Genomic DNA, 26267 nt, shown 5'->3' with positions numbered 1-26267 from the left:
CACCGTAGCAGTTTAGGAGCGGAGCCGGCTCACACTCCTGAACAGTAGGTGGCGGTAACGCACCTCATTAACGTTGGTTGCAATCAGGTTGCAATCTACAATTAAAAGCGAAAGAAGAACGCACCTATGTCAGAGAATGTCTAAAGAGAAGAGAGAACCATAGATATAAAAGGCAGTTTATATATATCTATGGGGGGAACTGCCACTCTCGAGAAACTTCCGGGTTCTGAGCTGGTTGCAGTTCTACTCAAGTTCCATATGAGGGCGCTAACGGTCGAGTGCAGAATGAATGGAGGTCTAAAACTCACAGACAAGTATGTTCAATTTGGCTTTGAAATTGTGAGAAAATCATCGGTCTTCTCTGCGGGGGCAATTTTAGGACCAGGCGTGTCGCCTGAAGGAGCTGAATCTCCGCCCCATCGAATTTATTGAATTTAGCAACAACAGCAACAGCTAAATCAATTGCAGATATCAGAACAGACTTACATGCAGTCTCTGAGTGTTTATGTATTAATTACTTTGTCTTTGCATCGTACCAACGGAGTAACAGCCGTCTGAGATCTGACATAGATAGGTCACTGTGACGTAGATCGGTCGGGTTTTGGCTCCGCCTATACAAAACCTTACAGCACTTATCTGCCCAAGTACCTCTACAAAATCTACAATGTGTGCCAAAATAATACATCCTGACAAGCCATGCTGATCAATTTGATCTATTAGGCCAGCATGCGATCTCTGACATGACTAATGTCTTCCATAATCTACCGAATCTAGGTGTCCTATCTGCCTTCTATCTTGTGTGGAGCTGCGTTGGTCTGAAGATAACCACGCCCCTCTCGTTTGCATGTAAGATCGGAAATAAATACAGCACAGAAATATATTTGGTGTGTAAAACTGTCAAAAGATAAATACATTTGGCATTAGGAAATAAAAGTCCCATGAAATGAATAAATGTTGTCTTTACAAAAACGTCATTTTGAATTAAATACATTTATTTATTTATTGATGTCGGTAAATGGATTCAGTTTTATACTTATATAATGCTATCTTTATATATTTATTGCCATCTTTGTTTTGTTTCAGAGTTTATTTCATAGGCTTATGTATGTATGTATTTATCTATTTATTTACCTATTTATTTATTTATTTAATTTTGACTAACTCGGCGTGCCATACATGTAGGCGTTAATTTAAATCATGTAGTTCATCTTTTATTTTGAAATCCATAGCAAGCACACGAAGTGGGTTCCGGTGTAAATACGCGTAGTGTACTTATTTTATCGTATTAGCCTACCTAGCTCTAATGCTAGCCACACTCAAATATTAACGTTACATTTAAATTCGAATTGCTAATAAGGTTTTGGGGTCTTTAACTTGACGCGTAGTCTGTTTACTCGACGCAAATCAAATACCCTTGTTGGCTAGCTAGCTGACTGAGTGGGTAGTAAGCGTAGTGTTGTGCTTTCCGGCTAGTTACTAGAGCTACTAGTAGGCTATCGAAACAAGGAACTGATTAGCTAGCTACAGAACTTTCCTAAAAATGACGCGACATGGGAAAAATTGTACAGCGGGGGCCGTATACACTTACCACGAGAAGAGAAAAGACACGGGTGAGTAAATATGTACTGCTCGTGTTGGTTTTTTAGCCCTTGTAAGATTATTTTTGTAGCACTTTTGCCTAGTCGTAGTACTGAAACGAACATCAGGCTACTAGTGTAAACCAACAGCTACTGTAGGAAGCACAAAGTTAGCCTAGCTCTAACTTCTTTATCCACTGGGTATTAATGAAGCCTGACCATCACAACAATTGCGCCCATTTAGTTTCTATCCTGAAGCTTATATCCCTGTCCTCAAGAAATTAATTGGAAAGACTTTAAATACCACCCCTCTTTTCTTTTCAGCGGCATCTGGTTATGGGACACAAAGTGTGCGTTTGGGCAAGGATGCAATTAAGGACTTTGACTGCTGTTGCCTTTCTCTACAGCCGTGCAGGGACCCTGTTGTAACGTATGTCAAGGCTTATGGATACAACATCACACATCGTGAACCGCGAGTTGTACCCGAGGACTGAAGATGTATTGTCATAATATACATTCATCACTGTGACCTTGTTTGTGAATGCCCACAAGATTCCACTTTTTCATCTTTAGTCTAGATGGATACTTGTATGAGAAGCAGGCCATCCTGGAGTACATGCTTCACCAGAAGACAGATATTGCAAAGAAAATGAAGGCAAGTTTGACTCATTGAAGGAATTCTTGATCTCAGTGGTGTATGTGCTCTAGCTTTACATTGGTTGCAAGTGACAGGATAAGGTATTGACATTTTGCATCTGTTGTGGATAAACTGAATTGGATGAAATTGGCTTACTGCTCTCAGTCCAAGCAATAAGTGAACCAATGAAATCTTCTCAAATCAGTCAAGTTTGTTGTGCATCTTTGTGTGACCTGTACCCTTCTTAGAGAGAATACAAGTTTTCACCTTGAATAAGAGGACTTGTCCCCTCCATCTTGGTGTCTCTCTTCCTCCTACTGTCATGGTTTCCCTCTTCCCGTCAGGCCTACGAAAAGCAGAAACAGACTCAGAAGAGTGACAGTCGACTTGAGTCAAAGTCAGAGGAGAGGGAGAGGGCTGAGAGATTCAAGACCAGGGAGAACAGTATTGTGTCCAAGCCCATCAACCCCTTCACCTCAGGTAAGACACAGAGAGAAAGTGTCATTGTGTAGCTGTGCAGTTGTGTGAGCAGCATTTGGTCAAGTGTGCAACCCTGTATCAACGGAATCGAAGATTTGAGTAAAGACCGATTTATACTTCTGCGTCTCCGTTAACGGACAGACGCACGCACAGAGTCGGACGGAGTTGGACGGATTGGTTGAATTTATACTACTCCGATGGCTCTGCGTGCTGAAAGCAATTCACTGCCAGAACAGTAGAAAGCACTGCAATGCTAGCTAGGTTATCGAAAAGTCGGAGCAAATTTACAAAGGAGCCGTTTCATCAATAAAATAAGCAAATTTTCAGCAACTACACTGCCCATTTCTCGTCACATTTTAATTCAGATGCTGATTTACATGTACTGTTTAGCTGAAATAAGAGTTGTAAAAACTTACAACAATGGCGGTCAAAGGATTCTGGTCTCTTGTTGGTCACGGCAACCCCGCCCGCCCCCACCCCTGATGCAAGCGGTTCTTAATACGGACCAATCACAGCCAAGGGGTATCCGTAAAATGATGGATGCACGGACGGATAGTCAGGAAAATCAAGAGGTGCACACAGAGCTCTGCGAGGGGCTCGGAGAGGACACGCAGAGGGCGTTTCTTGACGGAGAGGGCGGTCCCCGTGTGCGTGTGCGTAAAAAGCAGAAGTATAAATCGGCCTTAAGAATGTGAGCTGATGTCCCGTGTCTCACCAGGCTTGACCAAGGACGGCCAGACGGTTAGGACAGACGGTCAGAGCAGCGCCAGCATCTCAGCCAGTTCTTCCATGACAGACTCCTCCTCCTCTGCTCCTGGCTCCAGCTCCTCCTCCTCCTCTGCGCCTGGCTCTACCCAGAGCCTACCCAGCTTCTGGATCCCCATGCTAACGCCTGAAGCCAAACCCACCTTACTAAAGAAACCAGTAATTTGACTGCCTTGTTTTTCTTCCAATTTTTCTGTTAGATTTGAATGAAAACATCAACATATTTTTCAGTATTTTCAAAGCATATAAATATATATTTTTAGGCAACAAATGTCTTCCATTGCTCGTGTATGTTTTATACTGCCTGGACAAAGGGACATAAGAGTAAAAAGTAGTAACAGTTTAGAAGTCAGCTGGAACAGATGCTCCAGTTTGACATATTAGTTTTGTGATACCCTAAAACCATTTATCCTTTCCTCAACCCCACTGTGGGGCCAGGTTAGTCCTGAACCAGGGTCGTTGTCTGAGGTAGCGTTCCATAACAAGTTTGTTGCCTCTTCTGTCAGCTAGGTCAAAATGTTCATGTCAACGTGCTCTTTGTTTGTGAACCGTTATCACTGTATTTGAGGTGCTAATGCAATAGCTCTTATGCAATATATATTGGCAATAGGGGACATGCCAGTGGCTTAAATGAGAATTGTGAGGTAGTTACTTGCTTGTTTTTGTCTGAGCCATGATCAAAGGTTTGTTCCTCTTCTCCCACCCTGTCAGAGTAAGACGGTGCTGTGTCCGATGTCGGGGAGGCCCCTGAAGATGAATGAGCTCATCCCTGTGCGCTTCAAAGCCCTGGACCCCAGCCTGGACCGAGTGGCCCTTCTCACACGGCAGGTCAGCAACATGCTAACATGCTAACATGCTAACCGTGTCATTTACCACCCTCATGAGTTCAGCCTGAAGACGTATTACATTGTTAAGGACCGACCTCTTCAAGCCTTATGGTGGAACTCATTCAAACATAGAACAACGACACATGTACATGCAAACACAGATGTATGTTGTAAACATGTCTCTATAATGTGTCCTTAGGAGAGGTATGTGTGTGCAGTGACCAAAGACACCCTGGGAAACAGCACCCCCTGCTCCGTCCTGCGACCTTCGTGAGTACCACGACTGGATCTCAGTTTGATTAGATGGTTTACTACCTCACCACTTATATGGAATCGCTGTCAAAAGAACAAATTCCAACGTTGACATTTTAATTTACATCGATGCAACTTAGTTGGCACACAGTGTCATTATTATATCATTGATATACAGTATAAATACATGATTTCCCATATGAGAAACAAAAGTTTGTGCTTTTTAAGATTAGTGACCTCTCATCTTCTCATGTCTTAATCCACATAGCAAATCAGTCACAAGACATTAAGGACCAAACATGACGTGACTCAGTGAATGACAGGCAGAGCCTCCATCTTCCATCTAGTACACCTGTCCTGCTCTGGGTTTTGTTGTGTACTAAGACATTCCAGAACCCTTCTCAGCTCCCTGTAAGTGTACTGAATGTGACATGTCCCTTTCCCTCCCCCCCGCCCCCTGGCCTCCTACACCCTCCCCCCCGCCCCCTGGCCTCCTACACCCTCCCCCCCGCCCCCTGGCCTCCTACACCCTCCCCCCCCGCCCCCTGGCCTCCTACACCCTCCCCCCCGCCCCCTGGCCTCCTACATGGTTGAACTCTGTCACCAGTGGAGCTGTGGTGACACAGGAGTGTGTGGAGAAGCTGATCAGGAAGGACATGATTGACCCTGTGACTGGAGACAAACTCAAAGAGAAGGACATCATACCACTACAGCGGGTGTGTGTGTACACGTATACATACTGTGTGTGACACCTAACAGTTGTGTGTGTGTGTGGTCACAGCTTGCGAGGTGTAAAATTGAATTTGTATTTCTTTTTCTCTCCATTTCTTTTCTTCTGTCTTGTTTTCCAGGGAGGAACTGGGTTTGCGGGCTCTGGAGTGGGACTCAAAGCCAAAGAATCAAGGCCAGTAATGCAGGTGTAGAAGGCATGGAGATAGGTGGTGCAGGGAGAGTTGGAGGAGGAAGTGGGATGGAGGAGGGTGGAGTCTTGTAGATATTGATTGGGTAAAGCCAACTGTTGGGTCATTTCTCATTTGTTGGTTTATAACTGTAGCTATTTCATTTACACACACACACACACATCCACATAGTGTAACATCACTCTGTTTTGGCAACATGGTGTCTGTCCTCAATTTGATGAAAAATAAAGTTGATTGAGTCATAGACAAGTATCCTGTTTTTGTTTTCTGATCATTTTATTGCAAATGCTTAGGGCCTGAGAAGTTACTGCTAACTTTAACATTAACTAAACTCTTATGTTTAACCTTGACTTACTTGATCATTCTCTGTTTCGAGGTGACGTTAGTAAATGGATGTAAGCTCGTCTCACCCAGTCGATCCGGCTGTAGTCAAGTCAGGCTGGAACCTCACTACAGGAAGTACGCATCATTTTGGCATTTGGTGTAAGAAGGTCAGATGTGGTAGGGTCACCTAATGAAAGGTCACAGTTCATCATGCCCATCCACCACCAAGCCTCCATAGTCCGTCATGCAGCTGGTCTTAATAAAGTCCATCTTGTCTATGATCTCGGACAGAGCAAGGAGGCCGTCCTGAGAGGAGAGCCCGGCGTTTGGAGGAAAGAGTTGAAAACAGACTAAGAAAGGTATGAACCAACAGAGTTTAGACAGTTAAATAGAAGAAATCTGGAACACAACTGACCTTTCACTTAAATGTTCCCATAATGTAGAAAATAACATCCAATAATTAAAGAGGGCTTCTTCATGAAAATAATATTTTAAAGTCAAATGTACAAAAATACAAATTCAGCTGTTAATTTAAAGGATGATTGTGCTGTGTCTGGTCTTTGTGTAGGTTAATATATTTATTTTTCAGATTAAAAACATTGACTGGTGACTAAGAAATGAAAAAAATATTTTTGAATTATAAAAACCAACATGGCTTTATTTCTTATTCACAGAGAGACATTTTCAGTGGTTCCTTTTTGTCTCCACCCTAGTCCTCCCCCTCTCCAATCCATCCTTCTCTTCATTCACAAGTGTACATACAGCAAACTAAGTGTACAGTTTATGTCTGCAGAAGAGTGTTGATTTGAACAGTGTTCCTATGTAGGCATGTGGTTCTTTGTCTGTTTCAGCTGTGTGTTGTTAGCATGTGTGTGTAAGATTTTTGGATTATAGACAGAGCTTCTGTATCTGCCAGTGTAAACATTTGTTATCGTAGCGCTCCTATTGATCTCGATTGAAATCCTTGTCCTCAAATCTGACCACTATGCTGACTCACCCTTGTGCTGATAGCAGAAACATCTCCCTCAAACCTAGTCCTAGTACATATTCAGTAACCGATTACCGTGATGTCTATTATTTCTAATATAAAAAAATACTGTACTTCAGTTAGGGTAACCCTAATCTGGTACCCAGACCTCTCTCTCTCTCTCAAGCCAGACTTCCAGGGGGAGATCACTGATGCAAGGGGGGACATCTTCAGTTTAAGCACGCCCCTTTCAGGAAGTGTTGGAGGGCTTGCATGACGTGTGCTTTGCAGATCTCCACATCCAACAACACAAATTGTCAAAAGATAAAGCAGGACCCTTCCCATATGACTCACTTCCCATATGACTCACTTCCCATATGACTCATTGATAAAGCAGGACCCTTCCCATATGACTCATTGATAAAGCAGGACCCTTCCCATATGACTCATTGATAAAGCAGGACCCTTCCCATATGACTCATTGATAAAGCAGGACCCTTCCCATATGACTCATTGATAAAGCAGGACCCTTCCCATATGACTCATTGATAAAGCAGGACCCTTCCCATATGACTCATTGATAAAGCAGGACCCTTCCCATATGACTCATTGATAAAAAGAATAGAAAAAAAAAAAGGTTTGTGAGACTAAAGGAACCCCCCCCCCCCCCATTGACCGTAGCTCTAGCCCCCCTGGACATCATGTATGACTTCATGAATGGCACTCAGAGCTCATCGTGTCTCTTGGTCAGGTCTTCCCCGTAATTGGTTGCCTGGCTTCCGACAAACATGTTCCAGTTGGACAGAATTTCCTTCTTGGTTATTTTGTCATCCTGTCGCGTCCAATCACGGAGGCACGTTGCAATTCCAGCCCAACACCATTGATCACGGGCATGATTTAGGGGTTGAGAGGAATGGGAGCATGACAGAAAAGTTGCATAAGAGGTAGAGGTAGAGTGAGAGTGAGTAGAAAAGGAGGTGAGGGGATCACACGAGGTACAGATGAGGTGATGGGGGGGGGGGGGGGGGGGGGGGGGGGGGGGGGGGGGGGGGGGGGGGGGGGGGGAAAGAAGCTTGTTATAATTACCAGGTCATTACACCTAATTAATTCCATGATGTTGGTTATTAGCCATATCAGGGCTGACAGTAATGGCACAGCTGTGTGTCGCTAGATGCGAGAGCCAGGAGTATGCACCCAGGCTAATAAGAAGCAGTGTTATGTTTTTAGATTTCATCTGTATGATTTGATCCTCAAGGCTCGCCATTTAAAGCAATGCCAGGGGGCTCTTTGTGGACCTAACCACATCAAATCTACTTCTTTTGTTAAAGAAAGGGGACAAAAGTCATCAGATTATGTCAATTAAAGTCTCAATTACTGACAATCATGCTCAGTCATCGATTTATTCAGTGAATAATTAAACACAAGAGTTTGATTGATTTGAATAGTTGAGCCCATGCTCCTACCAAAGCGTAAATTCTAAATGAACAAACCATACGTTTACTTGTCTGACAAGTTTGAGTTGTTTCTGAAAGGGACCCTAATATCTGTATATCCCAACAAGGACCCTGGAACAACAGCAAAGCAATGAGACTGTTGCCAATGATGAGGTCCAGTCTTCAGAATCTATGCTTGTGTTATACAGTTAAATCTGTATTGAGGGTGTGTGTGTGTGTGTGCACTGTTGTGTTTGTGGACACAGAAGGAGACCTACCTTATCTGTGTCTGTCTCGTGGATCAAGTGCCTGGCCTCGTTGTCGGCGTGGTCGATCTCTCCTGGGAGGATCCACTGAGACACCTCACTGGCATCTAGAAATCCATCCTGACGAGACAGGATACAGTCTGTTATTCCTTACACACACAGAGAGTAAGCCCAGTTTCAGGTTCCGTATATCGGGTCATAAAGACTGCTCTCCTGGTTCTCTTAACCATCCAATGTTTTGGCCTCTCTTTCTTCCTCATATTACATTGAGGGAGTAGTTCATCTTGGTACCCAGAACCCAGATTGACATGATCAGTCAGCCATCATGTTTCACATCATCATGCAGATGCAGGAGACAGTGCAGAACCTTGTTGACGTCCCTGAACTCTGTGAAGTGGGTCTTCTCAGTCCGCACCCAGTCTGGCTCGCTCTCCCCAGAGTCCGCTGTAAACATGTCACCTGGGGATGATGTGGAGCAGTGAGCCAAGACTCAGAACCACGTCTTCACAACTTTACAGACTGTCAGACCCTACTGAATATGTACATTACATATGAAATGTGTGTGTTGTAGACTGAGGGTACAGAGTTCCAACATGAGTGAGAAACTTACCAATGTATTCGTTCAAGTCAATCTTTCCATCCCCATTCTTGTCAATGTCTTCTAGTGTTTCCTAATAACAAACAACATGTAAACTGTTGTTCACAGCTCCTTTTAAAATAACTCAATGAGATGTCTGCTGATGTTGCGCAAAAAGGCAGACTTCTTGATCAAAAGAAATCATAATGTCACACCAAGCATTATGCCTTCATCATGCCAAGAATCATGGAAGAGGAAGGCAGCAGAGGCGTGTGCTCTTGGACACCCATGTGAGACAAACACAGAGCCTGTCAGTAAGCTCAGGTGAGTCTGACACGCATCCCCTAACCTTCCTATGACCTCCACCAGACCCCCCTAACCTTCCTATGACCTCCACCAGACCCCCCTAACCTTCCTATGACCTCCACCAGACCCCCCTAACCTTCCTATGACCTCCACCAGACCCCCCTAACCTTCCTATGACCTCCACCAGACCCCCCTAACCTTCCTATGACCTCCACCAGACCCCCCTAACCTTCCTATGACCTCCACCAGACCCCCCTAACCTTCCTATGACCTCCACCAGACCCCCCTAACCTTCCTATGACCTCCACCAGACCCCCCTAACCTTCCTATGACCTCCACCAGACCCCCCTAACCTTCCTATGACCTCCACCAGACCCCCCTAACCTTCCTATGACCTCCACCAGACCCCCCTAACCTTCCTATGACCTCCACCAGACCCCCCTAACCTTCCTATGACCTCCACCAGACCCCCCTAACCTTCCTATGACCTCCACCAGACCCCCCTAACCTTCCTATGACCTCCACCAGACCCCCCTAACCTTCCTATGACCTCCACCAGACCCCCCTAACCTTCCTATGACCTCCACCAGACCCCCCTAACCTTCCTATGACCTCCACCAGACCCCCCTAACCTTCCTATGACCTCCACCAGACCCCCCTAACCTTCCTATGACCTCCACCAGACCCCCCTAACCTTCCTATGACCTCCACCAGACTCCCCTAACCTTCCTATGACCTCCACCAGGCCCCCCCCCAGACCCCCCTAACCTTCCTATGACCTCCACCAGACCCTCACCTGGACCACCACGCCTTTCATGTGGTCGTACTCCTCAGGGTGGAGGAAAGCTGTGAACTCCTCTCTGGTGGCGATGCCGTCGCCGTCGCGGTCCGCTGTCCTGAAGCGTCTCTCGTCTCTGGTAAGCATGGACTTATAGCTGCTCTTGTCATCCACATCATCAAACTCCTCATCTGCAGCGGTGAGGCAAATTATATCAGCACCTCTTAGCTTCACTCAAAACATGTCAACATAAGGTTAACCTAGTACAGAAAAGTACTATAGATAATAGGACAGACTCAATTGGAAGATTGATTGTGGTCCTTTGCCAAAGACTGAAGCTGGTCTATGTCTCTCACCCCTAAAAGACTACAAGCTCCAACAACTCCACGCCCATCCCACAAACACACAACCCCAGAAGCTGTCTGAATTCTTCATTCCATAGCTCCATAAGAACTTACACACACACAAACCATAGTACCATACAGCACCCTATAGGCCCATCCAGTATAACAGCATGTAAACAGACCCAGTATAACAGCATGTAAACAGACCCAGGTAGAAGCCGTAGGTGGTGTTCTTATATTCCTCCCAGCCGACCCTTCCATCCTTGTTCTGGTCGTACTCCTTCCAGTGTTTGTCCACATTCTCCTCGATGTACCTCCTCTGGCGGTGTTTGATCCACTGGTGCAGCTCCCCGTGGCTCACAAAGCCATCCTTGTCTGTGTCGATGCGTTCCACTATTTTCCTGTGGAGAGGAGAGGAACCCTTTTTTAATGTTCACTCTAACAATATTCAGATGCAGTAACTGCATAGCAGACAGTTCTGTGCACTAGGAGAGGGGATATTCCCAGGTGAATGAGGCTGAAGATCATTTGTCATTTCTACCACTAGAGGGCAAGGGTGAGAGGATCTAGATTGTAATGATGCTGTCAAAAGCACTAACTGAAAGATTAAAAAATAAATAAATAAATTGAGGTACATTTGAGGTAGTTGCATTGAGGTCCATGCTGATCTAAGATTGTGTTTGGAGGAACATTTCTGTCCCACAGCAAACAAATGTGATAGAATGATTTGTTGGCAATAAAACTACAATCCCAGAGAAATTACACCTAGACCAATGAACTACTTCTGTTTCAGTGTCAAGTAGAGGTGGTGGTCTCTAGCCCTAGTGGTGTGTGAGGGGGGTTTCGAACCCTAGTTTGTCTTTGCTCTCGTCAGGGGTGAGCTGGTCAAAGGTCCTGGCTTCCTCTTTTCCCAGGAAGGCCTCGTGGTCATACTGGAAACCAGTGGCATCGTCATGGTCACGGTCACTGAGGTCGCTATGGCGATGGATACGCTTCTCCTGAGCGGGTACAGCAACAGTAACTCCAACGAGGAGGACAAGTGACATGAGGGACAGCAACATCCTCAGATCCTCAGGAGACTGAGAACACCAGAGATAGAAGACAGATAGAAGACAGGTGGTAGAGAGAGAGAGAGAGAGAGAGAGAGAGAGAGAGAGAGAGAGAGAGAGAGAGAGAGAGAGAGAGAGAGAGAGAGAGAGAGAGAGAGACACAGACAGACAGACAGACAGACAGACATACAGACAGACAGACAGACAGAGAGAGGTGACAGCACAAGAAAATATGATTTTTGTGGATTTAGGGTGACACTAATAACGCATGCAGATAAGACATGACCTTGACTCACAGAATGAGACTGACTAAGTGTCTCAAACAAAGTACATTTGAAAGAAATGAAAAATCTTTATTAAATGATGAAAATATAATACAACCTAAAGCTTGATTTTGGTAGCTTAACTTTGATGGCATTAGAAAACCACATAAATCTAATGAACCCAAAGGCCAAAAGTATTTTTTTATATATCAGCTTTTATAGCCAATAAATTTGCAAGTACAGTTGAAGGGAAAACACGTACCAATTCTTGAGTCTGTTCTTTCTTTCTTTCTGTCTTTCTTCTTCAGGAATAGTTGCCTGGAGTACGCGTTGGCATCCTCCCTGCCTCTTTAAATCCTACTGGAAGAGGAGTTGCCAAATTTGCTCAGTCGACCATTCACAAACATGCAGACAAAACCTGATAACCAATAAGATCTCGCAAGCGGGACCAACGGAGTCTGAAACATATTTTGATTGGCTCTGAAACGCCACGTTGACACACGAACGCGCGGGGTGAAACGTTTCATAGTCGGAAGGCGCATCAATATCTTTCGTTTTTCAACTCCTTCTGAAGTTTAGTTAACAAAGTGGGAAAATGTATAGAGGAACCGCCGTCAATTATAATCAGAATTTTAAGTAGGCTATATATGTTAATTGGCCTTAACTGCAAATAGGCCTACAACCAGCTACTGAATCTAACAACACTTCTTGTATAGGTTTCTAATCACAACGCATATCAGCAAAACCTTGTAATTTGTATATTTAAAATGTATATGCGCAAAATCGAGAACCTTACTTGTTTGTGCAGTCTTGTCGCTTGGGGGCAGACTGGGATTGTTTAGAGCAGGGATCATGCGGCTCAGTCTGGTTGAGAGCACGCGCAATCTCAGTCTCTTCTAAATCCCATACTTCCTTCCTGAAGCTGAATCTCAAAAACATAGATTTGGGTTTTGCAATTGGTAAAATCCAAACTTCCAATGTTCAGAGATTTTATTACAATTTTTTTTATACCTCAGTTAAATAATTGGTAGATGTTTAACATATTAGTAGTCCACATGATTCTGTGAAATGTTTGCAGCACATACGTATCACATGTTCGTAACTTTTGTTGTAAGATTTAGTCTTTCTTGTAAAAACAATGTACAGCTACCCTATGATTATATACAAAATATAAATGCATCGGCCTACCTTTGCAGAGGCACAGTTAATTACGTTTTTTGGATAATAAAACATACTTTTTATATATTGCCACAAAAGACAAACTTTTGTCCGACTCGTTTATGCTTGTTTTATCCATACAGGCTCGCTTAAAGACCCCAGTTCCACAATGATTCGTCCTAACCAATACCTTAAATGAAAACCTCAAAAGAATATAGGCTAACTTTTATTTTAATTATGATCTTCATTCAGTATTTGTACATATCTCTGACTGTAACTGGTTAAAATGAGTTGGTTCAGAGTTTAAGCCCACTGTCATGACTTCAGTTGACAGAGTTGTTGTCTTGTTGCATCACTATTAGAGGGTAAACACATTCAGGTATGTCCAGTAGTGGTGGCTACATGACTGTGTCTGCAGTCAAATGATCTTAAATGTGACTGTTTTCATGTTAATGGGGGTTAAGAGGTGAATATTCTTTGGGTCACTGAAAACAGCAGTTGTCTGGGAACCTCAGTATGCCCTGTAATGCTCTGCAGGAGCAAAACTCAGCATAACCACTGGCCCAGTCAGTCATCAGTGTTGGTGAAGATGCTGGATGCTTACTGGGCGCCAGACTAACATGGCTGTTTTCACTGTGTCTGCTAGTCTTTCTTCTATCTGGTTCTACTTGTACCTCCAGCTGGTTCTACTTGTACCTCCAGCTGGTTCTACTTGTACCTCCAGCTGGTTCTCCTTGTACCTCCAGCTGGTTCTACTTGTACCTCCAGCTGGTTCTCCTTGTACCTCCAGCTGGTTCTACTTGTACCTCCAGCTGGTTCTACTTGTGTCTCTCTTGCTATCTCTTTTTTTCACTCCACCCATTTCTTTACCTGTACTTCTGCACTCAATCTGTTTCAACCTCCTTTTCTCTCTTTCTCTTTCGTCCTCTCGTGCTCCCTCGCTTTCTCTCTCCTCTCTTCCCCCGCCTCAGGCACTGTGTCTAGTTCCATGGAGCAATTGAAGGTGACAGGGGCAGTGAGAGAGGAGGGGAAGAGAGGGATGGAGGGAGGACGTGCCACACTGTAGCCTGGGGGCAACAACAGCAAAGAGATGGAGGGAGGCGTAGGGAAAGAGAGAGAAACCGAGAGATGGGAAGACAAAGCAAGGAAGAATAGAAAGAGAAGAGTGAGTGAGAGGAAATAGACAAAGTGAGCATGATGGATAGAATGGTTATTCTGGCTAGATGAATATTTCATGAGTCACATGTTGACATGGATGTCGACCCTCCCCTTTTGGAGACCCAGAGTTGATGTGGTCACGAAGGGTAAAGGATAGTCAGCATGGTTATATATGGATACATGCATAAAGAACACTCACACACTCGGTCATCCTCATAACCCCACATGCACACGTATACTGTGGTTTTTGTTTTAAGGGCTTGATGTTAATTTGTCCCGGCATTGTTGTCATGGTGACACTCCCCCCCCCCCCCCCAGCAGTGAAAGAGAGAGAGGGGGGCAGGGGGGGTGAGGGTGACAGGGAGGAACTAACAAGAGACTGAAAAAATGTGCCCTTAAGCTGCAAAATTCAACACACACACACGCACACATGTGTATACACAAACACACGCACGCACACATGTGTATACACAAACACACACACGCACACATGTGTATACACAAACATGCACACACACACACACACTTTCTTATGCCTTTCAACATAAGATCAACCAACACAGATGTTTATGATCAATATTTACTGAATTTTTTCAAGTAATAAACAATTTTATCATCCCTTATTCTCTTACCTCAGTATATTTGCTTTAGCAAGTGACATAGAGAGTGACAGAGACAGAGAGAGATGGAAGGGGAGAGGAGGGAGGAAGGGAGGGAGAAAGATCCATCTTGTCAACCGGAAATAAAAGATGTTGGCACCCTCCTTCTCTTCCTCCCCTCCTCCCCTCCTCCCATTTCTTTTTCGTCTGCCCTCCTTGCCCCCTTTTCTTATTCTTATCTTTATCAAATGAAGTCATCCTCTCTTATCCCTATCCTAACCCATCAAATGAACTCATCCTCTCTTATCCCTATCCTAACCCATCAAATGAACTCATCCTCTCTTATCCCTATCCTAACCCATCAAATGAACTCATCCTCTCTTATCACTATCCTAACCCATCAAATGAACTCATCCTCTCTTATCCCTATCCTAACCCATCAAATGAACTCATCCTCTCTTATCCCTATCCTAACCCATCAAATGAACCTCATCCTCTCTTATCCCTATCCTAACCCATCAAATGAACTCATCCTCTCTTGTTTGAGACCATTTCTATTTTTTTACAAGTAGTAGGATTTTAATAGCATTTTTGTAATACATGCTTCATTTATCTTGGAATTGTATTTCACTTGAATTTAACTTGGAACTCATCACAGGAGCCAATTACAGTTTTAACACAATATCTAAATTCCTTTCATTCTCTTTACTTTGTCTAATAATGATGCACTTTGATGATAAAATTATTATTAAAAAACGAAACCAGAAAAAGTAGAGCTAAAAATATCCTACCTTACATTGTTTTAGAAATGTAGTCCTTGAAATTTTTTAAGTGCTTTTGCATGTGCACCATGTGAAATACCAAATCCTGATGATTGTCAAGAAGAATTTGCTAATAATTTGTGGATTCAATTTGTATTTTGTTTTACAAAAACATAGACATTCATATACTAATTATTTAATATTAGATGTTTATCATAATATGTACATTTTGCATTTTAACTTTAGATTATAAAAGTTTATTAACACAATGAAAACAACTCATTAGAAAGTGAGTGACAAAAGGTCAGTTAACACAGTTTAAACTATGATTTGTTTTTAAAGTAAATTTACGGACCTTCTCAGTAGCAGGCTTATGTCTACTTACAGTGTATATAGTTTCGAAGGCTTAAACTTTGGAAATAGCTGACGCCTGTGAATCAGATGATAACTAGTTAAGTTTTCTTAAACTGAAATAGTCTTTTCTCTTTTTTTTGGCCTGTCAAGGCCTCTCTCATTTTCTGGGCTAATCCAATGAAATATGCAAATGCAATGTCACGATAGTGACAAAGTGGGAGGAGACACAGTGCAGTCAGAGAGGACACATGCCAAACATGCAGTGGTATGTGTGTAGTGTGCGTGCTGTGTGCGTGTGTGTGCATGCCTGGGTGTGTGTGTGTGTGTAGGGAGGGGCTGTCTTGATCCACCATGTGTTTTTACTGACTGAGTTAGGGTTAGGGTCTGTATTGATGAGGTGTCCATTGTTTGCAGACATGTTGATTTGAAACTAAGAGGTGTCACGAGTGTGGTTGGCATATACAACAGGCTCATTTATTCAACTCTTTTGTTTCAGTCCAAAGCTACACTATTTGACCCCAAAACAAACCGCCAGTACAAGGACATGTTCACTTTTTTCTTGTCATCTTGTAACTCACGTGCTATCATAGGAATCTGCCAAGAGAATAATATTTCTGAAGATCTAATCAGTTTTAGGAAGAGAGACCAATGAGAGTGGATTGTTCTCTCCAAATACATTTACAACATTTTGGTGTGAAACAGTTCATTTGTGCTCTAATGTATATGCACTATTTCAATATTGTTAGGAGTACCTAATACACAGTTTTGAACTCAAATATTAGCCACAAATGTGCCCCACTCTCATCTGCGTAGATGACTAAAATACTGAACATGTACAACAGCGGTAGTTCTTGTAAGCATTTAGGAATAACATGTCAATGTTTTCAACTGGGTAATTTACGTTTTTGTATTGCTTCTTTCTTCATATGAATGAATATATTAATCTCTTACTCTATACCTTTAGAACCCCCTCTACATCACTTAATACTCTCTTTCTCTCTCACTTCATCACCCCTTTTCCTGGCATTAAGTCCAGCCCTGACACTGACACTGAGTCTGTATGTCATCCTCTCTCCCTCCCTTGCTACTCCCCTCCCCTCTCCTCCCCTCTCCCGCTCTATCCATCGCTCTGAGGACCAGAGTGCCTGCAGACGGGCTGCTCTCTGGCCCACTTCCCCCTCCCTCTTCTCCTTTCTTTCGCTCTGTCTAACTCCATCTCTCTCTCTCTCTCTCTCTCTCTCTCTCTCTCTCTCTCTCTCTCTCTCTCTCTCTCTCTCTCTCTCTGTTGGTCACTTCTGTTCTCACTGTCTTCTTTTACACACACAGAGGCAGCAAAATAGAGTCAAGAGGAGTGGGATGAGGAGAAAGTAAAAGAGGAAGAGGAGGAGGAGAGCCCTGGAAAGAGAAGAAGGAACGTGAGAAGCCATCCTCTCAGTACAAGGTGAGTGGACTTTGCTTAAACTTGTCAGTCCATCACCACAGACGAGGCGAGTGAAGTCTGTATACAGACTGAAAGATAGACAGAAACATCCAGAAGTGTACTAAAATGTGTAAAAGAAAAAGTTGTTGGTTCAAATCAAGATGTGAGAATGTTGTTAGTATTATGTTATGTTAATAGTATTCTATTTTTATGTTTGATTATGTTAATACACAACCCAACCTATTTGACCTTTGACTCATGGCGAGGCAGACAAGACACAGAGATGCACCCATCCATGACAGTAGGAGCACACACCAAGCTAGCTGCTTTCTCTCTCCACTTCTTCCTCTCTCCTTTCTGCCTCTTTGCTCCAATCCCAACCTCTATCTCTTGATCTGTTCTTTCTCCCTCTATCTCCATCTGTTTTCCCTCTAATTTTCCCTATTTTCTCCTCTCTCCTCGATACACTACATACACAGAAACTCATGTTTTTCATGAGTTTAAATCACAAAAACACTATAAGGTTTTTTTGGGGGGAAGCCCCTACTCCGAAGAAATAATTTGAAAAGACAACAGAGTACCCTTCAAAGTATTTCCCCCATCATTACAGAGGTGATCTGTGCTTTACTTGATATGACTTTCCTTGCTTGACTATAATGGATTGATGATGGCTAGGCAGTGAACGGTTCTTGTTGCTCATTTCAACCAGGAGTCAGATATGTGTGTGGAGATGTATTTCAGTCTCTCTGTCTCATGGTCAACATGTGAAGTGCCATGAGGATTTGGGACAGAGATGTGCTGCACATGTGCAGTTTGAATGTCTGTTTCAGTTTGTGGTTATCTGAACCTGTACTGATGTTCACTGGAAAACTTCAGTACTTGTTACAATAAGCTGTGTTTGATCCTAGTGGGTTAAACTGTGTTTTTTTTTTTTATTTCCTCTATGTATTTATTTCCATACTATTGCCAGGGTGGGGAGTCAATAAATGTTCTTGTCACTGTATTAGTTTACAACACTGCATATATTGTATCTAAAGGATCTGTATCTCCATGCTGTGCATCACAGTTAGAGAGTGTGTGGTGATGTATGGTGACTGTATATCATTAGTGTAGTTAGTGTCTACCGCTGTGCACACGCTGGCTAATGCTAGTCGACAGTCTTGCTCTCTCCTTTCATGCGTGTGTGTACGGTCAGTGTCAGAGTGGAGGGGGTGTAGCTCCTAATTACCTGTGTTTGTAATGAACTCTCTTTGTGCCACCGTAGGAGGCTAATGCACAAGTGCCTGTCTTTGTATATCTTCATGTGCCTGTCTTTGTATGTCTACATGTGCCTGTCTTTGTATGTGTAGATGCGCTTGTCTTTGTATGTGTAGATGTGCTAGTCTTTGTATGTGTAGATGTGCCTGCGTCTCTCAGGTCCTGTGTGTACAGAAGTGGAACTCCATATCTTCACATCCACCTTCCTCCCTTCCTTCCATTTCTTCTTTCTTTTCATTAATCATTTCGCTCTTTCTCCCCCTTAATACACTTTCGGTTTCTCACCCTTTTTCCAACCCCCACTCTCTCTCTCTCTCTCCCTTTTTTCACCCATCCTTTCTCCCAAACCTTGTAGTTGTGTTCGCGCGCACTAATTGGACAATCCAGGGGTCAGGGGTCAGAAGCAGAGAGGCTGTGTGCTTATGAAGGGGAGAGGTCATGAGTGAGAAGCTCACCATGTTGAACCTACAGAGCAACTCCAGCTGGACTGGAACACACAACTGGTACCATCAACCAAACACCCTTCCTCAGCATGGAACAGGTGAGAGAGAGCATTAAGAACATGTGGAGAAGGATTGTTTGTATGTGTGTGCATTTGTGTGCATCTAAGAAAGTGTATCAGGGAGTGTGTTTTCATGTTTGTGTGTGTGTGTGTGACCTTTTCAGTGTAGTGCAGTGCATGTAAAGTCAGCTTGGGGTGGAAAATCACACAGATAACTGGACAGAAACAGAAGCTCACAATACTCACACTATCCACACATACACACACATGCTAAACCACACTATCCACACACACACACATGCTAAACCACACTATCCACACATACACACACATGCTAAACCACACTATCCACACACACACACACATGCTAAACCACACTATCCACACACACACACACACACACATGCTAAACCACACTATCCACACACACACACACACGCTAAACCACACTATCCACACATACACACACATGCTAAACCACACTATCCACACACACACACACACATGCTAAACCACACTATCCACACACACACACATGCTAAACCACACTATCCACACACACACACATGCTAAACCACACTATCCACACATACACACACATGCTAAACCACACTATCCACACACACAAACACACATGCTAAACCACACTATCCACACATACACACACATGCTAAACCACACTATCCACACACACACACACATGCTAAACCACACTATCCACACACACACACACACATGCTAAACCACACTATCCACACACACACACATGCTAAACCACACTATCCACACACACACACACACATGCTAAACCACACTATCCACACACACACACACACATGCTAAACCACACTATCCACACACACACACACATGCTAAACCACACTATCCACACACACACACACACACATGCTAAACCACACTATCCACACACACACACACATGCTAAACCACACTATCCACACACACACACACACATGCTAAACCACACTATCCACACATACACACACACGCTAAACCACACCATCCACACACACACACACACACATGCTAAACCACACTATCCACACACATACACACACATGCTAAACCACACTATCCACACACACACACACACATGCTAAACCACACTATCCACACACACACACACACACACATGCTAAACCACACTATCCACACACACACACATGCTAAACCACACTATCCACACACACACACATGCTAAACCACACTATCCACACACACACACACACATGCTAAACCACACTATCCACACACACACACACACATGCTAAACCACACTATCCACACACACACACATGCTAAACCACACTATCCACACACACACACACACATGCTAAACCACACTATCCACACACACACACACATGCTAAACCACACTATCCACACACACACACACATGCTAAACCACACTATCCACACACACACACACACATGCTAAACCACACTATCCACACACACACACATGCTAAACCACACTATCCACACACACACACACATGCTAAACTACACTATCCACACACACACACACATGCTAAACCACACTATCCACACACACACACATGCTAAACCACACTATCCACACACACACACACATGCTAAACCACACTATCCACACACACACACACATGCTAAACCACACTATCCACACACACACACACATGCTAAACCACACTATCCACACACACACACACATGCTAAACCACACTATCCACACCCAAACAAACCAGAGACAGTGATCGTACAAACATGAAATGACCTCACTAATGACATCATGGTTTGTCCTCACTAATGACATCATTTGTCTTTCCTTCTCACTGAAATCTCTCCCCCTCTCTCTCCTCACACCAAAGATGGTTGTTTGGTGGAGGATGTAACCGTGGGGATGGTGGGAGGAGAGGGTGTGCAGAGGGATGAGGTGGATGAGTCTCAGCTCCACCTGCAGCTGAAGCGGAAGCTGCAGAGAAACCGCACCAGCTTCACCCAGGAACAGATCGACGCGCTAGAAAAAGGTTTGACTTGAGCATACCATGAAATGTATGCTGAAATGTATATGAGAATACAATACCATGAAAGTTTGTGGGCCCCATAGATGGAAGGGTTGATGCAAACACAGAGTAGTCCAGTAGCAAGCACAGGGACATTCCATTAACTCACACACTACCCCCCCCCCCCCCCCCACACACACACACACAACTTTTATTTACATCTTGCAGAATTTGAGAGGACACACTACCCCGATGTTTTTGCCAGAGAGAGACTGGCAGCTAAGATAGACCTGCCGGAGGCTCGCATTCAGGTAATGTCTTTCTCCTATGTGAGATGATGTTATACTGCCCCCTGATGTCAATGTTGTAGCATGACAGCTATGAAACAAGATGATATAACATAATAAATAAAACAGTAAGATATACTTTCTCCTTGGTGTTAGCTGTACACATTGCAACAATCAGTTGAACCCAACACTCAGTCTCATCAAATGTTTAGGTCAAATTGAATGTTAATCCACTTCTTTGATGACATCACAGGTGTGGTTCTCCAATCGGAGAGCCAAATGGAGAAGGGAGGAAAAGTTGCGCAATCAGAAGAGGTCTGGGAGTGGGACCTCCTGCTCTGCTCCTCTCAGACCCCTCTCTGCTCCTCTCAGCACCTCCTTTAGCTCCAGTGGCTATCACTCTCACCATGGCAACTCTTCAGGTATGACTCACCTTTTGATGTGTGTGTGTGTGTGTGTGTGTAGTATTTCCTGTATCCCTCCACATATGGTAGTGACGTGCAGCTGTGTGTGTGGCAGGTTCCATGCACAGTCGTGGTGACCCCTCTCTCTCAAGCTACGGCTCTCTGGCAGTTTTCTCCAACATGCAGGTAGGATCTGCTGTGGGGGGGGCAGGTGTAAAACCTTGGTTGATTCCATTTCTTCTGTTCAAATCTGTCATAGTTTTATATGATGTTCCAATCCTCAGAGATCTGGGACAAGTTCACTGTTAAATGAAACCAAGATTCTCCAGCTCCCTCTAGTGGAAGTGCTGATTCTACTCTGGTCAAAAACAATAACATGGCACTTTGCTGTAAACAAGACTCACAATAATAGTTTTACAACCCTGTGGATTGTGTTGATAACTCCTATCGTGCTATTATATCCTATTATACAAATATTATAATTAATCTAACATGTAACTGGCTTTTTGAAAATCATTATTCTTTTATTAAATTTTTTGCTGGAATTTTCTCGTTGATAAATGATTAAATTAGAGTAGATTAGTTATGATTTCATTGATCATCAAGGAGACATTGCACTATTATAGAAACAGTAACAATGGATATACAAAGCGAGATTCCAGAGATGTTCTGAAGCCTCAGTAATCTCCACCCTGTCATGGTGTTGGCTGATGTTCAGAAACCCTTTGTGTTACAGTAAGCAACCCTGTATATTATAAGGTATATAAGAAATATTTTACAGTTTGAAAGTATATTATGTGTGCCCAGATGTGATGGTTTGGAGTTCTGTGTAAAAGCAGCTGTGTTCCTCAGGGCTGGTTCTCTCGTCATCTTTCTAACCATTACCTATTTTTTTCTCCTTCTGGCCATTACTTTCCTTCCCTATGTCCCGTCATCATGTCCCTCTGTCCAGTCGCTGTCTGCCCAGTCAGCTCCCTCTTACTCCTGCATGCTCCCCCCCTCCCCCTCAGCCCCACCCCCCCTGCCACGCAAGTTTGACTCCTCTCCTTACCCTTCCCCTCTCCTCCCTCCCTCTCACTCTGCCAGCTCCAGCTCAGGTGAGTTTCTGTGTGTTTTTGTCTTTGTGTAGCTGTGTGTTTGAGCACACAATGCGAGTGGCTGTGTGCATCTGTGTGTGTGTGTGTGTGCCCTGGAATGGTAAAATACACACAGATTAATCATATGAAGGGACACAAGTTGTGCCCAGAAAAAAGGAATCCATCTTCTTTTTAGCTTCTTTAAATAAACAATGTCAAGAAAGTCCTACGTTATAAACTGCATTAATTTTTCAAGCCTCTTGGATTGAATTCCTTCCTGTGTTCAGCTGTATAGAGCATTCACCAAATAGGGTTTTTACTTATCCAGATAATACAAGCTGGTCATGATAGATAGACCATGCTGGGCAGACATTCTGCAGAGGTTTTACACCTCTGATGTGTGACATTTGTATGTGTGATGATTTTCTGAGTTGTCATATCTGTTAATTATTCACCCCATCTCTCTTTTCCTTCTACTCCATGTCCCCCATTACTCTCTCTCTCTCTCTCTCTGTCTCTCTCTCTCTCTCTCTCTCTCTCTCTGTCTCTCTCTGTCTCTCTCCGTCTCTCTCTCTCTCTGTCTCTCTCTCTCTCTCTCTCTCTCTGTCTCTCTCTGTCTCTCTCTGTCTCTCTCTGTCTCTCTCTCCGTCTCTCTGTCTCTCTCTCTGTCTCTCTCTCTGTCTCTCTCTCCCTCTCTCTCTCTCTCTCTGTCTCTCTCTCTCTGTCTGTCTCTCTCTCTGTCTGTCTCTCTCTCTGTCTCACAGGCTATCTTTCTCCTGGAGTGTCTGTACCGGTACCAGGAAGTGAGCAGGATTTGGGTCAGTACTGGACCAGACTGCATTGAGACGAACACTTTGATTATTCATCACAACATGATTCTGGATGCTAAATGGAAACCCACCAGCAACCAATCACATCCCAGCAGCCAGCCTAACTCCACTACTTGGAGCTTTAACCCAAAGTCACACCACGGAGCAGGATACTTCTAAATACCTGGCAACCCACATAGAACAGGGAATTACTGTTTGCTAGAGAGCTAGTAAGAGGTACAAACCAATTAACTGTGGCCAATGAACTGACCCTAACCTGACCTTCAACATAACCTAACATCCCTAACGCCTAGCATATGACCAACTTGACTTGACATTGTAACAGAAGGTCCATCCATTGTACGCTCCAAAATAATATTACATACCAGCTTTTTTGACTGAGGATGTGGCTGTTAAATATAATTGTACCTTCTCGTGATGAGCTTCAACAACATGGCATGGACATCCCAGCATCACGTGTCGCTTGTTAGTGTTGCTTCCTTCCTCACGCACAATCCAGGTTTCGATCTCGAGTCCTCTGACTCACTCATCTGACCACTAGAGTCAGCGACGCCAGCCAGCGAAAAGCAATACGATTGGGCGGGTGGGCGGTATATGACGATTATCTTAATTTAATATATGTTTATGGTGGGATTCTAATCATCGGTAAGGTTATAACTAACAACTTGTTTTAACTGTAATCAGAATCAGGTACACGAACATAGCACGTACAGTAGTAGGCTAATCCAAAAATGTAGCCTATCTAAAATGTCCTGGGTAAATATACAAGCGAAATGACATGCAATAAAACTGCATATAGAAGAAGAATTGTTCCCATAACTTGCATTGTATGATGCTAATTACTCCATCAGGAAATTGGGCCCTATTTGTCCAGAAGTGGCAGAAGACAATAAGTGTCTGGGCAATATCCCTTCCCATCACAATAACTAGGGTTTGAAAAGGGCCAATGACAATTAGGTGTCAGTACTTCCTTTGGTGAACACATTTAATATGTGTGGTGTACTCTTGTTAGCAAGCATACAGCCTGGTTCTATTTATCTTCTTGTTCTTTCATTTCAGAATGCACGACTGGTGTTAGGGGATGTTACAAATTCACTGATGCTTAAACTCTGCCAACTTGTTCAATAAATAACCCTTTAAAACAGGGGCTGCAGGAAGATGTGACAACACAGCCAAGAAATCCAGTTTGATTAGTCTGAAAAGAACCTTTAAATCTTTTGATTGACTTTCTTTGTCTCCTTTATCTTAAACCCTGTTGCACTGTTGTGATGTTGATGGTACATTGGGAGGATTCACTACTGGAGGAATTCTTCAAGTATTTGCATTCATGTCGTTTAAGAAATCCCTCCTGACACAACATAGTATTTATAGACTTGATATAGCCAATGATCAACTTGCACAAATGACAGCCAATGACAATCACAAAAAGAAATGAAGATGCCAAATGACAATCAAGCACAGAGGCCCAGTGCCAGTCTGTGTTTGCATTGGAGCCACCACTCATGGCCCAACATGGACTTATTTAACCAATGACAATCAGGGTTTGTGAAATCAAAGATCCAACAACAGCTAAAGACTATCAAATCTAGTGAAATATTGACGTTACTGTGAGTTTCTGTTTTTTGTTGTATCTCTGTTACCATTCCATTCCTCATTTTGGATTCATCCTTGTCATTTTTACATTACTATACTTCACTTGGACATACGTAGCTATATGAGTGAAAGAGTGAGTGGGTGAGTGAGGGTTTATGGTGACATTTTGTGTATGTAAGTATATCTGTGAATGTGCAATGTGTGTTCTGTATAATTAGGCAACCAACATGTTTTGTGAAAACCCCTTTTGTCAGATTGTAAAAATCAAGAATAAACTTAAAATTTGTCATGTGTAATAGTGAAATCAAATGATGTCTTGTATGATACAGTGTGGGGAGGAGAGGAGAGGAGGAGAGGGGTTCATTAGAGAGGGGAAGGAAACTTATACTTTTAAGTATAAGTCAGGTGACGATTCACGATTTGTGTCTTTTGTTGATCTATGAACTCCACTCTGACTAAACCAAAAGTTTTAAAAAAATAGTAAATTATTGGGCAGTTTGTGAAATATCCCTTCAGACTTTGCAGTATATGTATGTACATTTGGTGTTTATTTCTCTTTCTGACACCGAACAGCATAGATATACATACATGTCTTTGCTGAACAGTAGCATTTCCTGCCTATGTGACTGTGGATTTCCTGTTTTTGTTACTACATCACCACGCCCACAGCAAATAATGGTCTAACTGACAAACTGATTTTAACAGTGAAACACGTGTGTGTAGTGGACACACACACATCCCATTAACACTATAAACAAAGTCACTGTTCCCTTTCTTGCTCACACACACACACTTCCAGATGTATGCACATACAGTTTAGTATTTAAGTGAATCTTAAATACTTCTTTTGGCAGATGAATGTCATTAGGTGTAGAGTTAACAGTGGGTTAAGACCAGGAGAGGATGCAGTGATCCTGAGCTAGATCAGACCCCTGCTGGAACTTCCATCCGTCCCACAGAGACCGCGTTCCACACCCATCTGATATCACAGCACACTTAGTTTATCATTATCTGGGCCCCTCCCTCTATCACTTCATCTGTTCCCATTAAGCTATCCTATCTCTCTCGCTCTCCTTGTCTCCCTGCCTCCCTGTCTC

General features: G+C 43.4%; 3 protein-coding genes across 5 annotated transcripts; 2 read left to right on the top strand and 1 right to left on the bottom strand.

The window, feature by feature from the left end:
- The first annotated feature begins 1205 nt into the window (after window positions 1–1205).
- Window positions 1206–7206, top strand: LOC124479060 (nitric oxide synthase interacting protein). Of its 2 annotated transcripts, XM_047037547.1 has the most exons (11): window positions 1207–1610; window positions 1902–2007; window positions 2151–2232; window positions 2559–2694; window positions 3413–3618; window positions 4171–4287; window positions 4486–4556; window positions 5146–5254; window positions 5390–5917; window positions 6074–6141; window positions 6457–7206. In XM_047037547.1, the coding sequence occupies exons 1-9, from the start codon at window positions 1541–1543 to the stop codon at window positions 5459–5461; spliced, it is 969 nt and encodes a 322-aa protein (XP_046893503.1). In that variant the 5' UTR covers window positions 1207–1540; the 3' UTR covers window positions 5462–5917; window positions 6074–6141; window positions 6457–7206. The 2 variants fall into 2 exon arrangements, with proteins under 2 accessions (XP_046893504.1, XP_046893503.1); XM_047037548.1 differs by lacking the exons at window positions 5146–5254; window positions 5390–5917; window positions 6074–6141; window positions 6457–7206 and adding an exon at window positions 4807–4843 and having other exon boundaries at window positions 1206–1610.
- rcn3 (reticulocalbin 3, EF-hand calcium binding domain) lies at window positions 5606–13031 on the bottom strand. 2 transcript variants are annotated; one of them, XM_047037552.1, is made up of 9 exons: window positions 12562–13031; window positions 12028–12125; window positions 11303–11532; window positions 10661–10854; window positions 10128–10300; window positions 9059–9119; window positions 8816–8907; window positions 8461–8568; window positions 5606–6088 (listed from the first exon to the last, which is right to left on the bottom strand). In XM_047037552.1, exons 3-9 carry the CDS (start codon window positions 11512–11514, stop codon window positions 5981–5983), a joined length of 948 nt encoding a protein of 315 aa, XP_046893508.1. In that variant the 5' UTR covers window positions 11515–11532; window positions 12028–12125; window positions 12562–13031; the 3' UTR covers window positions 5606–5980. The 2 variants fall into 2 exon arrangements, with proteins under 2 accessions (XP_046893508.1, XP_046893505.1); XM_047037549.1 differs by lacking the exon at window positions 5606–6088 and adding an exon at window positions 6412–7581 and having other exon boundaries at window positions 12562–13029.
- Window positions 8522–25458, top strand: pax10 (paired box 10). Its single transcript, XM_047037553.1, has 11 exons — window positions 8522–8613; window positions 9155–9349; window positions 10120–10248; window positions 17122–17236; window positions 18828–19013; window positions 20846–21004; window positions 21209–21291; window positions 21521–21689; window positions 21787–21857; window positions 22624–22768; window positions 23512–25458. The coding sequence occupies exons 5-11, from the start codon at window positions 18911–18913 to the stop codon at window positions 23589–23591; spliced, it is 810 nt and encodes a 269-aa protein (XP_046893509.1). The 5' UTR covers window positions 8522–8613; window positions 9155–9349; window positions 10120–10248; window positions 17122–17236; window positions 18828–18910; the 3' UTR covers window positions 23592–25458.
- The last annotated feature ends 809 nt before the right edge of the window (window positions 25459–26267 follow it).

The sequence above is a fragment of the Hypomesus transpacificus genome, chromosome 17 (genome assembly GCF_021917145.1).
Source record: "Hypomesus transpacificus isolate Combined female chromosome 17, fHypTra1, whole genome shotgun sequence".
Classification (NCBI taxonomy): domain Eukaryota; kingdom Metazoa; phylum Chordata; class Actinopteri; order Osmeriformes; family Osmeridae; genus Hypomesus; species Hypomesus transpacificus.
The sequence above is the reverse complement of the archived record's forward strand: the minus strand, read 5'-3'. Positions and strand labels throughout refer to the sequence as shown.

What these genes read in the sequence shown, in the direction of transcription:
- LOC124479060 (XM_047037547.1), top strand. Translation starts at nt 1,541, where the DNA reads ATGACGCGACATGGGAAAAATTGTACAGCGGGGGCCGTATACACTTAC. An exon ending in CCACCTTACTAAAGAAACCA is followed by an intron (nt 3,619 to 4,170) that starts GTAATTTGACTG and finishes CCACCCTGTCAG; the next exon opens with AGTAAGACGGTGCTGTGTCC. An exon ending in ACATCATACCACTACAGCGG is followed by an intron (nt 5,255 to 5,389) that starts GTGTGTGTGTAC and finishes CTTGTTTTCCAG; the next exon opens with GGAGGAACTGGGTTTGCGGG.
- rcn3 (XM_047037552.1), bottom strand. Translation starts at nt 11,514, where the DNA reads ATGTTGCTGTCCCTCATGTCACTTGTCCTCCTCGTTGGAGTTACTGTT. An exon ending in CACCTACGGCTTCTACCTGG is followed by an intron (nt 10,301 to 10,660) that starts GTCTGTTTACAT and finishes TCACCGCTGCAG; the next exon opens with ATGAGGAGTTTGATGATGTG. An exon ending in TGACTTGAACGAATACATTG is followed by an intron (nt 8,908 to 9,058) that starts GTAAGTTTCTCA and finishes CATCATCCCCAG; the next exon opens with GTGACATGTTTACAGCGGAC.
- pax10 (XM_047037553.1), top strand. Translation starts at nt 18,911, where the DNA reads ATGAGTGAGAAGCTCACCATGTTGAACCTACAGAGCAACTCCAGCTGG. An exon ending in TGCCGGAGGCTCGCATTCAG is followed by an intron (nt 21,292 to 21,520) that starts GTAATGTCTTTC and finishes ATGACATCACAG; the next exon opens with GTGTGGTTCTCCAATCGGAG. An exon ending in CAGTTTTCTCCAACATGCAG is followed by an intron (nt 21,858 to 22,623) that starts GTAGGATCTGCT and finishes CCCTCTGTCCAG; the next exon opens with TCGCTGTCTGCCCAGTCAGC.